The sequence below is a fragment of the Paramormyrops kingsleyae genome, chromosome 5 (assembly GCF_048594095.1).
Source record: "Paramormyrops kingsleyae isolate MSU_618 chromosome 5, PKINGS_0.4, whole genome shotgun sequence".
Lineage (NCBI taxonomy): Eukaryota > Metazoa > Chordata > Actinopteri > Osteoglossiformes > Mormyridae > Paramormyrops > Paramormyrops kingsleyae.
This window is the reverse complement of record NC_132801.1, coordinates 42479081-42495774: the sequence shown is the minus strand read 5'-3', so window position 1 is coordinate 42495774 and position 16694 is coordinate 42479081. Positions and strand designations below refer to the sequence as shown.

At 44.1% G+C, this 16694-nt stretch overlaps 2 protein-coding genes across 7 annotated transcripts in view; both read right to left on the bottom strand.

Annotated features, from left to right (window-relative positions):
* Positions 1-1570, bottom strand: part of mreg (melanoregulin) — a 163250-nt gene extending 161680 nt beyond the window's left edge. For 2 of the 3 annotated variants that reach the window (XM_072712772.1, XM_072712774.1), the window contains exons 1-2: positions 1188-1570; positions 421-565 (exon numbers count right to left, since the gene is read on the bottom strand). In XM_072712772.1, the coding sequence (XP_072568873.1) occupies positions 421-512 (92 nt within the window). In that variant the 5' untranslated portion in view covers positions 513-565; positions 1188-1570. The remainder of the gene's footprint in view (positions 1-420; positions 566-1187) is intronic. The other variant, XM_072712773.1, reaches the window with a different exon arrangement.
* Positions 1571-14677: 13107 nt separating this feature from the next.
* Positions 14678-16694, bottom strand: part of LOC111840395 (stAR-related lipid transfer protein 3-like) — a 67649-nt gene continuing 65632 nt past the window's right edge. For 3 of the 4 annotated variants that reach the window (XM_023805150.2, XM_023805155.2, XM_023805153.2), the window contains one exon: positions 14678-15528. In XM_023805150.2, coding sequence (XP_023660918.1) covers positions 15468-15528 — 61 coding nt within the window. In that variant the 3' untranslated portion in view covers positions 14678-15467. Of the gene's footprint in view, positions 15529-15557; positions 16423-16694 lie in introns of those variants that run through there. The other variant, XM_023805152.2, reaches the window with a different exon arrangement.

Here is a 16694-nt window from a genome sequence, read left to right as displayed (position 1 = left end):
TATTTCAAAACATTGGTGCTTAAGGGTTGTGTTGACAAATTATTTTGATTGTGCATCAACCCAGCTCTGTGTGTGCAAGTCTATATGTCTTCCTTATGCTTCTAGAGGGGTCTCCTCTAGGTACTTTCCCTCAGTCATGCTCTTAGTGTGAGATTGCATGTAAATGTCTTGTGATGGACTGACACCCTCTTCAGGGTGTCGCTTGTATTGCTTGTGCATCCTGGGAAAGGCTCCAGGCTCACCATGACCCTGGATTAGATACATGGCTCTGGATAAATTAATGAATATCCATGTGTAGGAATGTCATGGACAGCTTTAGGCTTTCGGTGTAATAGTGTGTTGTCCATGTAGTGAGTTATCCGTAATAAATATTTGATATGTAGCACCATGCTTCTAGGGTTGTAGGGAAACCACCAGTACCTCAGTAATGGGTTCTTTTCCTCAGGTTCATCATCAGCACAACAACAGCAACAGCAGAAATGAGCACAAAACCTTCTGAAAGCTGCACCCATTGCTGAGGCACAAAAATGGAACAAGAGGTGGAAGGGGTAACAAAGCAGATATTCTAACAGAGAAAAAGAGGACAGTAGACAGAGAAAAAAACATCTAAATCAATAACTTTATAAAGAAAACTTTATGCAGGAAAACATCTCAGAATAGAGTATGAAAGTATTTAATCACCAGCCCTATGATCAAACTAGTAAACATTAAAACAGTCTCCCTTAGCTGGCCCACTCCAAGTATACCCTAACAATATAGTGCTGTAGATCTATTTTATCAAAATCAAATCAAACAACCTTTTTAAGGTCACAGTGTGTTTTTCAGAAAAACTTCTTTTGAATGGAACACCATGAAGTATAGATAACTAAGCCGAACTGGCAAATGTAATTATGTTACTTAACTTACATTTGAGTTCAGTTTACACCATACATGGTGGCAGATGTATTTTCTGAATGAGCATACGCAGCTTGCATAGCAGTACAACAATCGGGATCCACTTGACTCCATTTTATAAGCTTTATAGGCTCAAGCGCAGCAATTTAACTATTATACTACTCACTTTCCCTAGGGGTAGATTTGTTGTTGATGGTCTCGAACCCAGAATCCCTACATTCCAAACACACAAACATGGAACCAATAGACATAGGTGAAGGTTTCAGAGGCATACGTGAAGTATATGCTCATACCTGGTCTGAGTAGCCTTTCCTGGTCACCTTCTGGTGTTCGCTTAGACTTCTTGCTAAATCTCCACAATAATGAGTGTCCCACACACCATGGACGTACCCAGGAAAATTATTTTTTTCCTTGAATGAGACACCACTTCAGAAAATAACAATTTATATTAAAAAAGTAGTTGCAGAGCAGAGATGCAGTGACCCCAATACGATCAGACTTTTTCTTTGTTTTGTTGAACTTCTACTCCAGCCTTTGGATACTTTTTAATCTCAATACTGGTTCTGGGTGGTCCTGTAATGCCTGGTCACGTGATTTGGACTTCCAGTTGATTTGTCTCTTCCAGCTGACCTGGCTGCAGTGGCTTGCAGCAGCTCTCAGTGGCTTAGTACTGCTAGTAGCAGATCTCCATGAATAGACAAGGAAAAGGAGGAGCACAGGCACTAGACCAGGTCTGACCCCTCTCACTCAGCACATGGTGAAGGGGGGGCTGGAGAGGAAGGAGTAACACCCCCCGCTTCAACAAATGTAGCAAATCACAGAGCGGTCATGTGAACAGCAGTGAAATCCCCTGAAGCTCAGCGCAAGCTCACACCACCCCAAGCTCTTACTAAGTGGGTGTATAGGCATGCAGGAGCAAAGCTCCTAGAACACATAGCATGACAGCTAAAGCTGCAGTTTTACCTTAAACATCAGTATAAAAGAAAACCTCTCTTTGTAGTCATCTTGTTGTTTATTCCAGCTTTTTTCATGTAAAATCAACAACCACAGAAATGTAACTTTTTGCATATATTGCATATTTTGAGTCAATAATTAAAAATGGAAGGGGTAAGATGTAAACAAAATTAGACAGACAGTAAATTTTTAAACATTGACTTATCCTATTAACTATGACAGTAGTGGTAAAATAAATTATAAATTCACTTTTACTAGTTGAGCACAACTTAAAACATGAAGACGTCACGATTCTTAGACTTCTACATAAGAAACTGTGTGTGTCTCTGTGTGTGTGGATTATGTTTATATTACATATAGGACACAGAAACAACAATCACAATAACAGACATTAATCACCATGGGGAGAGAAAAAAATGGTAAATAGAAATAATAATAAGAATAATAATAAAGGTGGGATGGACAAAACAAAGTGTAGGGGAATGCAGAACACAAACAACCATAACACACATAATACTCATTAAAAGGACATCAAACAACAAAACAATAGCAGGCTAATGATGACGACAATAAAAAATTATAACAATAATATCAACAACAACAATAATAATAATAATAATAATATTACTAATAGGTAATAATAATGATATTGATTGCTCAACTTCGTATGTGCCCATTCTTGTATGTGCAAGTGTAGGTGTGAACTGATTTGTCATTGGATGTGCTGGTAGTTGATGCCGTCGAGGGGCGTGACAGTGCCCCCCACCCCCGGGCCCAAGGCAAAGGCAGGGGGAACCAGGCAACTGAGCCCACTCCTCTGCTCCCACGGCATAAGGGCCCGCAGCCACGTGTCCCCGAGACAACCACCCGCCCAACCCGAGAGGAAGCCCATGAGGGACTAAGGGGGTGCCAACCCCCACACAAGGAGGCCCGCCGAGGAGGGATGGGCAGTGAACCCCCCCAGTCCCACCCGCGACCCCCCTACCGAGGCAAGCGGGTCCAGGGGCGAAGGGCCCCATCAAACGGGAGCCCATGCCCCCCCCCCCCCCGCCCCCCGGTGGAGGGCCCCCCACACACCGGAGGGGCCCAAGCCCACCTCCCGGCAGAACAGATTGCTGCCCACCGAAGCAACCCGGCACACCACCCCAACACTGCAGGATGACTAAAGGAAGTGCCTCCCCCCCCCACCCGGGAGCGGACCTTTGTCGACCGGAGAATGGCAGACCCTCTGCCCGGCCAAAACCCAACCCCAAATTTGCCTAGAAGGGCCCAGAGCGTCCCAAGATTCCCCGGACCATCTGTCAGGGCCTCACCACGGCACAGCAGAACCAAGGACCACACGGCCCGCGGCCCATGAGAGGTGGTCGCCCACACCAGCCAGGGCCGCCTGCATCCCCCGCATGATGGATCCTCCTCATGGTGGGCCCCCCACCCACACAGGGCCAGAGACAGAGAGTTAGGGAAGGCCCCTCAGCCCCCATCACTTCCCCGTGTAAAGTGTGTATGTATATGTGTGAGAGAGTTGTGTGTTTATGTCTACAATGCATTAAAATTAGTGGATGCAGTTTGGGTATGAGGGCCCCACCGCTAGCAGACGACGGAGTCCCCTATCACCCTCCCCGCACCCCAAGGCCCTAATGTAATATGGACTGTGTATATTACTAAAGTGCAAAAAAAAACGGGCGAGCAGTTGAGTCACGGGCACCCCACCGCTGGCAGAGCACCACCTGCCTCAACCCCCCTCCTTAGCCCTAGTGTCATGTGGTGTGTAATATGCAAGTAAAAATTGAGGGGCAGTGTCTCGGCGCACCTCCCCACTGCCCCTCAAAGCCCTAATGTTATGTGAAATGTGGTGTCGGGCCCAGGGGAGCAATAAGGGTATACCAGGAGTGCCTCCGTCCCCCCAGATCCCCGACTGGCCCCAATTAGTCCCCATCCCTGACCCCGCACAGTCGGCAGGGGCAGTCAGGCAGCCTGGCAGCAGGGGACACCCCCCCAGGCGCAGGCCGGAAGAGTCCCACCCCAAACCTGACATTTTTCAAGTCCCCACAAACATCTGTGAATGCAATCAAGAAACTAAAAATGTCGAAAGTCTCACGTTTTGTTGGGGTACTTATGGTTAAGCTTAGGGCTGGATAGGGGTTAAGGTCATCGTGTTGGGATTAGAGTTTTCCCCATAGAAATGAATAAAGTCCCCACAAAGATATAATTACAAACCGGAGTGTGTGTGTGTGTGTGGGGTCATGTATACATTATAGTGTGGGGACAGTGTTATAAAAACCTGTTACTTTTTAACTTTTCGGGACATTTTCAGATTCCAACAATATAAAAAATAAATTTAAAAAACTATGAATGCAATAAAAAAAAAACCTAAAAATGCCAAAAGACTTGTATTTAGTTTGGTTACTTATGCTTAAGGTTAGGGCTGGGTAGGGGTTAAGCTTGTTATAGTTGGGATTTGGAGTATGCCCATAGAAAATAATGGAAAGACTCCACAAAGATGCAGTATGTATACAAACATGTGTGTGTGTGAAGGAACTATGTCAGAAGACTAAATGTGGCTCCCATCATCCTATCTCTGCCCATGGTCCCATGTCTCCCCATTATGACTTACTGTGATGCCCCCAATTTAACCAGGTTAGCCACTTTCATCCGTGTTGCCATTGGTGATTGTATGCAATGCATGTATCATTGTAGCTAATGACCCCATGAGAAAATCTCAATGGAAGTGAACCCTAACTGGGGCTAATTCTGAGTCCCTCTGCTTTCATCTTCCAATACAAGCTAAGACAAAGACACATTGGCATGTTTTATTTTGCCCATTCTGAAATGTTGAAAACTTAAAAACAGAAAACTGACTTAAGTACCATCCCAAACTGGGGCACTGTGTATAATTTAGTGCCAAAAATAAGACTATAGTGATGGCATGATTAATCTGATTAATCTGGTCATGTTACAGAATATGTGCAATTGAATGCATTAGTTATGAACTTCCTCTCAAAGACACAGATCAAAAATTCTGTGAGTAATTACTGATGAATCTGGTCATGTTACAGGATTATGTGCAATTGAATGCATTAGTTATCAACATCCTCTCAAAGACACGTATCAAAAATTCTGTGAGTAATTACCATAACAATTCTTGATGGCTGTATAGTACAATACCCAATTATTTAGAGTCTTAACATTAGATACTTTCACACAACTGGCTGTGGGTCATGTCCTGAGGCCTTATTCTTGTTTTTTGTTTTGATTTTTACTTTCCTAATTTTTACAGTTCTCACTGATATGTGTTTTTTTTTTTTTCTCATCAGTTTTTTAGCTGCGCTCTCTGGGGCTGGGTGTGCCGGTGACCATTGTTGGTCTTTTGTTTCTTTTCCTTTGAGGTGCTGTCTCAGTATTGTATTGGGGGGGGGGGGGGGTGGTGTTCTGTTCTATTCTGTTCCGTCTTGTTTTTTGTTACAAAATCTTAGACAAAATTTGGTCACAAACAAAAAAAAGATACTTTCACACCGTCATGGTAGGACCCGAAATGTAGATTTAAGGAAAAACAAAAAGTCTGCAAAAAGTCTGAACCTACATATTTTCATTACTTCTACTCAGCTTCTAGCTGAGGGTCCTCTTTTAATTAGCAGTCTGCCTATCTTCCCACAGTGTAATAATATTGCAACTATCCGATGCTAAGTAAATAGATGCTCACAAGACCCATTTTCCCGAATGAGTCCAAGCACTAAAAGTGGACGGGTGAAATTTAAAAGAGAAACAATTAAGGCTTTAAGAATCCATTGCCTAGGGCAGGGACATGAGGGAGAGGACAGTCACAAGGGATGGTGTGCCATCCTCCTGCCCTGGCAAAGGGTCATTTGCACACTAACATCACTGATCTATGCTTTTTGCTTTTGTGATAGAATTATTGTTATTTTATTCATTATTACAGTCTGTATTATATATTGTTCCTGCTATTATCAGTGTCTGATGCTGTTGTAACTTTATGTACTCTGTACTACATCAGTCTACTTCCAGATTCAACCTTTTCCACAGTATTAAATCTGTTGATCTACTTGTCCTATCTCAATCTATATCCTTGGCTATGTGTTCTCACTCTGTCCCCTCATCTCCTGAAATGTTTGCCCCTGAATACTGTCTACTCTCTTGATACTTGAGCACCTCTAACATCTTGTAATGCCACTGTTATCTTTTACTCCCACTGGTAGTACACCTGAGCTCTATTTCATGAAACGGACTGGTCTTAGCTGAAGAGACTTTTTAAGAAGATCAAGCTCACCGTCCATGCTGGGCCTATAAAGATCATCTCTCCCATTACAGAGGAACCATTTGTGCGGCTCACCTGCCTTACTCCAGCCTCATCAACCATCCAGATACCCTTGTACTTTTTACATCTAGATAATACCTACCCTCTGTCAGGTTTTGCAACTCCTTTCTTTTCAAGGAATTCCGGAATGCATTGATCATTCCCAATCCAAGTCTGGAAATGGAACTGCAGTTGGGACTGGGGAAAAACAGAATTGGAATTGAATTTGAATATCAGGGAGATTTAAATTCTACCTCCAGTTCCATTTTCTGATTTGGACTTGAATTAATAAATGCATTCCGGAATGGTCCCAACCCTGATTTCCACTATTCACAGCTCTTTGCTGCCACTATTTCCCATCTTCCCTCAACCCTGATCTCACTTCCTGTTTCCTCCCTCTAACTCAACAATGAGAAAACTGAGTTTAGTAGTAATTGTCATGCCCTGCACGTCTGATCCTCCTGCGTGCCACGCTACCTCGTGTGGAATCCCCGTGTCATCAGCTGTTTTGAGTTGTTTTCATGATTCCTGTGTATTTAAGTCTGTGTTAGAGTATGTTTCCAAAGTCCTGCCATTAACGTCATTTGGAGTTTGTTGTCTGTTCCATTGCCCTGCTTGTCTCTACCTTTTGATTAAACCTCATGTTCCCCAATTCCTGAAGTCCTGTTCTGCTTCCCCGGTCCATGCCCCGCACATGTCATGACAGAATGACAGGACTGTGCAAAAAGAAGATGCCTAGCTTGACCAAGGAACAATACCTCGGACAGGTACTCGATCAGCCCGAGGTTTGGGATGACCCCGTGGCTCAAGCCCTTGCTTACTGGTCAAGGGACATCCTGGAGACGACGACCCTGACTGAGGACTCACACCTCGCAGAAGAGGTGCAAGTAAACTTACGGCAGTTTAGAAGACGGGTGGCGGAGTTCAGGGTGCAGTGGGTGGCTTTGGACAGCGGACTACCCTGTGGTCTGCTGTCGGAGCTACCAGAAGTGCCCCAAACTCCGCTGAAGAAAAAAAGGCGCAAATGGAAGGATGCGCCAGAGGTCCTCCTGGGAGCCATCTCGATCTCCGCTGCCTCCCCTGCAGCAAGTCGATAGGAACCTCTCCCGATTCTTAATCTGGTGGTGTTTGCACCCGATGTCATCTTTGCCTACGCTCGCAGCTTGTCTGCCTGCTACTTCACTGCCAGTGCCGGCAGCTCGTCCCTTCCAATGGATGCGCCTGGCCTTAAAAGGGGCCAGGTCTATTGGGGATGCCATTCTGCGGGTCCCCAAGTTCCCTAAATGGGCAGCGCCCGCTACTGATGCGCAAACCCTAGCTCCGGTGCTTGTGGTTCCTGCTTCAGTGGTTCCTGCTCCAGTCCCCATGGTTCCTGCTCCGGCCCCCGTGGTTCCTGAGGCTCCGGCTCCAGTTACCCTGGACCCTGTTCCCATGCCCCCCGGTTCCCATCCCCGAGGAGGTCCCTGATCCCCTGGACCCTGCTCCTGCGCCAATCCCCATGCTCCCAGTTCCGGTAGTTCCTGATTCCCCAGTCCCTGTCCCAGAGGAGGTCCCAGATCATTGGACAACCACTCTTGGTGTCCTGGAAAGGGAGAGGACACCTGCGCTGGGGTCGGATGCCACTCACCCTGCCCCCTGGCTCGCCTTTGGGCCCCCTGGCTTCGGCCTGCGAATCCTTCAGCTCCTGCTTGGCGGTCGCCTGCAGGTCCCCCAGCTCTGACTCGTCGGTCGCATGCACCTTTGCCGGCTGTGGCTGCGCCTTCGCCTGCTGCAGCTTCTGCTCCCTCCTCCATATCCCCTTCTCTTCCCTCCTTGCCTCCTTCGTCAGTCCCTATACCTTCCTCTTCGCCCTCTGCCTTGCGGTCACTGAGGGTCCCTCCTGCTCCGGCCTCGCAGTCGCCCGTTGCCCCTGCGGCTCCTACCTTCCACCCACTGGGGTTCCCTCCAGCTCCCTGTTTCCCCCCACCTTTTGCTTCCTTACCTCCTGGTTTTATGCCCCCTGTGTTTGCTCCCAGTCCCTCTGCACCTTTGTTCCCTTCTGGTCTCTGTCCTCTGTTTGTTGGTGTGCCCTCTGGTGTTGTTCCTCCGCTGTTCCCTTCCTTGGTGTTCAGTTCTGTGTTCCCGTCCTTGGTGTCCCTGTTCGTGTCCGCATTTGATCAGTTGTTATCTGGGTTCTTGTCTTGTTTATCCTTTGTGCAGTTGCTGTTCCCTGTGTCCCTGGTCTTCCTTTTGTTTTCTCAGGTCCTGTGATGTCCCCTGGGCTTTTCATTGGCTCTTGTGGTGAAAAAATTTGGGGACATTAACATTCTCTGTGCATTTGCTGATGTAACAGGTGACAGAATTGGTGTCTTCCAAGTTGATGGACCCGCCATAGGTAGCAGCTTCTCTGAACATGTCCCATTCAGTACAATTGAAACAGTCCTGAGGTGCTTGGGCAGCTCCACTCGGCCAGACTCTGATGCTTTTCCTGGCTAGTTTTGTACATTTCAGCAGGGAAATGTATGAGCGGAATATCATTTCCATCACATGGTTGGAGGGACTGATGTCGGTGAGTTTGGTAGCTTTGTAGGCCTCACACATGTTTGTGTAGACTTCATTCCAGACAGTTCTCCCCTCTCATGGCAAAGTTCACATGCTGATAGAATTTAGGTAGAATCGACTTCAAATTAGCCTGACTGAAGTCGCTAGCAACAATGAAATATCTATCCGGGTGAGCCATTTGTAGCTTGCTGATAGCTTTGTACAGCTCGCCTAGTGCCTGATTAATATTGGAACTAGGCAGCAAATACATAGCTACTACTAGCACCATGGTGAATTCTTTCGGCAGGTAAATTTGGATGACATTTCACAATTAGAAACTGATGAATAGTGGCAAATTACTTGAGCAGAGTGCGTACATAGGCCTTGTTTAGGTAAATGCACAAACCGCCACTGTGGCTCTTCCCAGACAAAGAGGCCTGTTTGTCGGCTCTGTAGCAGGTTAGCCCATCTAGCTGGATGGCCAAGTCCATGATGTTTGATTACAGCCAAGTTTCCATGAAAATATGGATAGACTAATCCTTTATTTCATGCTGGGTAAATTGTGGGGGCCACAGCTAGTCCATGTTGTTGTCCAGGGAGCAAGCGTTGGATGGAAGAGCTGTTTAGGCTGGGTTAGCCTTTATCCTGGACATGATGCCAGGCTTAAATGCACAGAAGGTACAGTTTTACCTCTAAATTCCCTGGCCATATTTGCGAGAAATGTTTTCCTATGCTGGCATGAAGTGCCTCTTATGCTTACCCAAATATAGTTAAATAATGGCATTTAAAAACTCCCCATGCAGAAACACATTGAGGTAAGTTAAATCCAGTTTGAAATGTTCTCCCGCTAATTTCCACCTATGGCCGCGAGTTCTTGTATTTGAACTAATGCTGAAGTAACTATTCGGTTGAACAGCATCCAAACCTGTTAGAATCTTATAGACCTGGATCATGTCCCCCCTCAGTCTCCTTTGCTTGAGGCTGAACAGATTTAGCTCAACTAACCTTTCCTCGTATGACATTCCTCTAAGACCAGGAATCATTCTTGTGGCCCTACGCTGCACCTTTTCTAAGGCCGCAATGTCCTTTTTAAGATATGGTGACCAAACCTGCACACAATATTCTAGGTGAGGTCTCACCAAGGAATTGTATAATCTTAGCATTACCTCCTTTGACTTAAACTCCACACACCTGGAGATATACCCCAACATCCTACTGGCCTTTTTTATTGCTTCTCCGCACTGGCGAGAATGATTCAATTTCAATTAAATTTTATTTCTATAGCGCATTATCACAACATTACATTGTCTCAATGTGCTTTACATTTCTGCCTCGTAAGGACCCCCCATTGAGTAAGCCAAAGGCAACGGTGGCAAGGAAAAACTCCCTAAGAGGAAGAAACCTTGGGAGGAACCAGACCCAAAGGGGGAGCCCATCCTCCAGGGGCCGGCAGATGAGTCAAACAAACAAGATGATATGACTAAGCTAATACAGGGGTTGAAATATATGTCTCAATGCAGCGGCCGACCGGTGCAGGCACGGGGTGCTTGATGCACGATGGCAGGAGTAATAGAGGCACAGCCGCAGGGAAGGATGGCGAGGCATCGTTTTGAGCCAAGGGCAGGCAGGTTGGAGGGTAGTTGCCGGAGGTGGAGGTAGTTGTCTTGCAGGCAGCAGAGGCATAAATTCTTCAATGATATTGTGCTCCAGGGAGCACACCCCAGAAGGGGTGAGGGAGGAAGTAAGAAAAATTGTGTATTAGCCAGAGTTGAGGAAACCAGAGGCAGTGCAAGCAAAATGATCGAGTGCAATATTCATCTAGGCTCCGGCAGGTCTGGGTATAGCAGCATGAGAAAGAGGGAGAGACAGGCGGGAACACAGGCATGGGGACTCCCTGAACATCAGCACTCTAGTGTAAAGCTAGAGTGACAGCACTGACGCATCAGTTTATCCAAAGCCAATGACACCGATCCCCACCCAGCTCATCACCTCATACTGTTAGTCTGACTGGGAGTGAGCGACTAGCTGGAACCAGAACTAGGTTTCCTATACGCTAAGCTATACAAGTGCATTTTTAATCTAGACTTGAAAAGCGAGAGTGTGCCTGAATCCCGCACATCCGCCGGGAGACCATTCCACAGCTGCGGAGCTCTGTAAGAGAATGCTCTGCAGCCTGCCATAGCCCTGTCTACTTTAGGAACTAATTGATATCCTGCTCCTTGTGAACGAAGCAGGCGAGAAGGGTTGTAAGGGACCAGAAGATCATTGAGATATTGTGGTGCAAGGCTATTCAGAGTTTTGTAGGTCAATAGCAATAATTTGTAATCAATCCTAAACTTGACCGGTAGCCAGTGCAGGGAAGACAGGATAGGGCTAATGTGATCAAATTTTTTAGTTTTTGTGAGAACTCTGGCAGCTGCATTTTGTACTAACTGAAGTTTATGTAGGGATCCAGATGGACAACCCGAAAGGAGGGCATTGCAGTAGTCCAATCTAGAGGTTATAAAGGCATGTATTAGTTTTTCTGCATCTTGAAAGGAAAGCATCTTCCGAAGCTTGGCTATGTTCCGTAGATGGTAAAATGCCGTACTGGTAATGCTATTTATGTGAGCACTGAAGCAGAGGTCGAAGTCTACCAGGACACCAAGATTTCTGACCACTGTTTTAAATTGAGTAGGGAGGCCGCTAGGGTTGGGGTTTACAAACTTATTGCGGGCCTCCTTAGGACCGATTAAAAGAACCTCAGTTTTTTCGGTATTTAACATGAGGAAATTCCTTGCCATCCAACAACGGATGTCTAGCAGACAGTCGGCTAAAGAAGAGAGCTGGGATGCGTCACTAGGTTTGACAGATAGATACAATTGTGTATCATCAGCATAACAATAAAAATTAACACTGTAATTTCTAATTATGTTACCAAGCGGTAGCATATATAGATTGAACAGTAGTGGGCCCAACACTGATCCCTGCGGGACACCATATCTTACTTTAGTGGCTATGGATGACTCATTGTTTACATGGACAAACTGGTAACGATCAGTTAAATACGAACGAAACCACAGTAGTGCTGTCCCTTTAATGCCAATCAATGTTTCCAACCGGTCCAAAAGAATATTATGGTCTACAGTATCGAATGCTGCCGTTAGATCCAGTAAGAATAATAGCGATATACAGCCACGGTCGGAAGCCATAAGCAAGTCGTTTATCACTTTGACTAAGGCCGTTTCTGTGCTATGATTGGGTCTGAAACCAGACTGATATAGCTCGTTAGCATTATTATCTTGGAGAAAGGAAGACAGCTGGTGAGCAACAACTTTCTCTAGAATTTTAGAAATGAAGGGAAGATTTGAGATGGGTCTATAGTTTCCTAAGTCACTAGGTTCAAGATTTGGTTTCTTTAGGATAGGTCTAATAACAGCCATTTTAAAAGATTTAGGAACATATCCAAGACTAAGACATGAGTTTAACAAGTTTAACAATGTAGTGCTAATCAGTGGTGCAATTTCCTTAAGTAGATTGGTGGGTATTGGGTCAACAAGGCTAGTAGTGGATTTGCAAGAGGAAATTAACTGAAGGAGTTCTGTCTGCACTACAGGAGTGAAACATTCAAAGGTGTTATCATTAGTACTAACACTAGCACTAGCAGAGGATTGGTGGTTGTGTGCAACCGTGGGCGTGCTCGTGATGGTATGTCTAATCGTGGTAATTTTATTATTAAAAAACGCAATAAACGCATCACTACCAAGAGCTTCTGGGACTTGTGAGTTTAACATTGAACGATTCTTTGTTAACCTAGCTACAGATTCAAATAGGAATTTAGGATTGGTTTTGTTATTTTCTATTAGTTTAGAGAGATACATAGACCTAGATAGATCATTAGTGCATGTCTATACTTAGACAGGCTCTCTTTCCAGGCAAATCTAAAAACTTCTAATTTTGTTGACCGCCATTTGCGTTCTAGCTTTCGTGAAGCTTGTTTAAGGTCACGTGTACGGTTAGAGTACCAGGGGGCAGGTTTCTTATCTCTGTTTTATTTTCTTGAGTGGTGCTACATGATCAAGAGTGGTACGAAATGATTCTACCATGTTCACGGTTACCTGTTGAAGTTCATTTACACAAGACACTTCAGAGGTTAGGTTAAAGGACTGTGGGAGCTGTTCCAGAAAAGTTGCAGCGGATAATGAGGCTATGGAACGTGTAGTATCGTACCTCTGGCCTGGGGCCTTAGGGGAGTTATGTTGTATTTGAAATGTTAAAAGGTAATGATCTGAAAGTAGAGGATTCTGAGGGATAATTGATATGTGTTCTACCAGGACACCATGGCTAAGAATCAGGTCTAGGGTGTGGTTACAGGCATGAGTTGGCCCAGTTACATTCTGATGTACACCGACAGAGTCAAGAATGGTAGTAAATGCTTTTGTTACTGGATCACTTTCATTTTCCATATGAATATTAAAATCACCAACAATCAAGGCCTTGTCGGTAGTAACCACCAAGCTTGTTAAGAAATCTGCAAATTCCTTAAGGAAATTGCTATAGGGGCCTGGCGGTCTATACACAATGGCAATGGTGATTGGAGGTGTAGAACTACACTTAGATGTGCTAGCAAGACTTAGAATAATAAATTCAAACGTACTAAAGCTATAACCAGTATTTTCACGCACTCCTAGGTCGGTCTTAAATATTGCAGCAACTTTGCGATCGGGTCGAGGATTATGCTTATAGCTATATTCAGCTGGAGTAGATTCATTTAGTGGCAAGAACTCATTCGGTTTTAGCCAAGTCTCAGTAAGACATAGGGCACCAAGATTAGAATCAGTAATGATTTCATTTACGAGCAATGTCTTAGGAGCCAGCAATCTAATGTTCAGGAGTCCAAGTTTTAGGTTTGCATTACACCTACTATCCAGAGTTGAAATAGGTCTAATTTCTCTAAGGTTTTTAAGACACGAGCTACGATGGAATGACCCCCCACGATTAAAACCGCGGGGAACAGACACAGTCTCAATAATATGAAGCCTGGGTGATGACTCTAAGCGACTAGCAGGCGATCGGTTAAGCCGTTTTGCCTGCCGCCTTGGCTTGGCTCTGGTTAGTCAGCGATCTGCCCTAAGACTGTGAGCTATGCTTTTTGAGACTTGGAAGCATCAACATATACACCAAGGTCTTTCTCATAATCAGCTACCTTTATTTCAGTAGGTCCCATAAAATACCTGTACTTTATATTTCTGCTCCCTACATGGAGTACCTTACATTTGTCTATGTTAAATTTCATCTGCCAGGTATCGGCCCAGTCACTAATTAAATCAAGATCCCGCTGTAGCTGCTGAGCCTCTAGTTCAGTATCTGCTACACCACCCACCTTGGTGTCGTCTGCAAATTTCACCAGTTTACTGTATATATTGGTGTCTATATTATTTATGTAAATTAGGAACAATAGTGGTCCTAAAATTGAACCCTGCGGTACCCCACTATGAACGCAGGCCCACTGTGACATTGTGCCTCTTATAACTACTCGCTGCTTCCTATCTGTTAACCAGTTATCAATCCAGGTTGCTACAGTTACTAAAATATGTTCATAAGAATCATTAACTGAACTTAATGAAGAAAGTTATGTACATGAGAAGTTCTGCAGAACAATATGTAGACTAGGAATACCCTGTTCGAGAATGGGTTAGGTCAACGTGTTCATCGGCACCACCCCCCACCAGCTGGCGCAATCCACTGAGGCGGATCTCAGGTTTGACCTGGGGAAACAACAGAATAGCCCTGGTCTAGGCTGGGCAATATCTATTGTTATTTGAAGAGAAGGAAACATTTCAGATTAAGACACTTCTAGAACCTAAAAATGCATTATAACATACAGTATGCTAAGAGTGAAATATTGCAAGATTCCAAAAAACAGTACATTTCTTCTAAGGTTGTGTGTGTTGACTTCACGGACTGCGATATGAAATTTTGGTTTAAAACAAACTACAATGGTTTTATTCTGAAAAATAGTAGGTATGTGTAATCAATTATTTTTATTATTCAGTTATAAATACTCATAAAAAGAATGATCAATACAAAAAAGAAAATATTTCAAAGTTAAGCAATATATCTCCATACCATCAAATTAAGTGCAATGATACCATGACAGCACTGAATACAGATAACGAAATCAAAATACAAGTTTTCTTTTTTTTGGGGGGTGGGGGTTCGTATAATTTCGGGATAATTTTTCACAGTTAATACATCCAACTAAGTTTGAACATGCCCCCAGTAGTTGAAGATGAAACTGCATGTACTTAAAATCAGTTCAGCGGGATATGTGAGCGGGAAACTTCATCCAATCTCATGTGTGTTAGAGGTAACAAACAATCCATATCAAGACGAGACATGACAGTCATCAAGCAACATCCCAGGTTAAAGCAAATGTCTCCAAAAACAAACAAAAAAAAAAGTGATTCAAGACAAAACACCGGCCTGTTACAGTTCAGAGGGAATTGATTAGGTTCACACACATCTGTGCTAGCTTACGTCAGTCAGGAGCAGTCATGTTGGTGCCCTGAGTCTGAAGAAGCATTCCATTCAGGGCTCATCCTCCAGGTAAACCAATTTCAGTGATAAATTTGCAGGCAGTCAGCTGAATGCCTGTTTGCCAAGGTGAGGTTCAGCAAAAGTTCATTTGGCCACTGGTCACACCCCGAACAAAGAAGGGCACTGTAGGATGGGGATAACTGCATCATACAAGGAGCATTCTACTGAAGAGAAGAGTGCAAGTCGCTGACTCGCTGCCGCAGATAGGTCAGGAACTCAAACATGGTTGCTGCCAGGCTCTGGTGGATGAGGTAGCGAGGAAGACGACCCTAAAGGGACAAACATACAAATTTCAGTGTCTACATGCAGTAAAACAGGGATTAAAGAAAAAAAAAAAACATTCTGACTGAATTTTTTCTCAGGCCACATTAGTGTGTGTACACAATGTCCGGCCACTGTCACCATCCGCTGGTGCAGGCAGTCAGCTGCTTTCATTACGCAGTGTGGTCCTTTCCTTTAGGTTTTCAAGGTGGAGGTAGATGAGAAAAAGGAAAACTGTATTTATGGTCTTAGCCCTCAAGGCCTGCTAGACAGGCCTTGAAGGCTAAGCACCACCATTTTAGCAGCACCCTATGCATAACTATTGCTGCTGTTCTCTAATGCAGTCATCAAGGCCAGGATTGTCTCAATTTTTAGTCATACAAATAATCAACCATCTCCATGACTTTTCAGTGCATGATTTTATTTATTTTAGCATTAAACAAAATGTAAGAATTTATGTGAGAAATCATGTGAGAAAAAGACAAAACACAAAACAACAGCAGCAGCATTAAAGAACAATAAGTGCAATTCTCGCAATAAGTTCACACATTTTAGAGTGCTTTTCCCTTTTTCTGCTTTTTGGCAGTGAAACCACACATGTCAAACTTGGCTACAGAGAGAGCTATAGACCTTCTGCACCTATGGCTTTTTCTCCACTCTAGCTTTGTTCAAGGCAAAGAACCTGAATCTCCCCACAAAGAAAAATTTATCAGGGTACAGCAAGTCTCTCTTCCAAACATCAATCTTTAACAAACCCATCACACTCAAGAGGACTGTTTCAGGTTTCATGAACTTGGGAAGGAGTTCCCTGACCAGCAGAACTATTTCAGAATGCAGCACATGGAGCATTGGATTTTCATGAAATAACTTCTTCAAGAACATCTGGAAAGTTGGAAGTATACCTGAAAATCACAACAGAACCCGATTAGAAAAGTGGATGAATATTTTTAACCATCCTTTCCTGATCACATGCATAGTAATGTAACATACTTGTCTTAGAATATTGAAAACCATATCAAGTAATTTAACCCAAGAATAAGGCAATTGTTATTGCCTGCCATTACTGCTCCTAACATAACAATTGTTTAACATAACAATTAACATATAAATATGATATAAATAATGTATGATTTACTCAGATTTATTTTAGAGGAAACATATGCAAGAAAGAAAA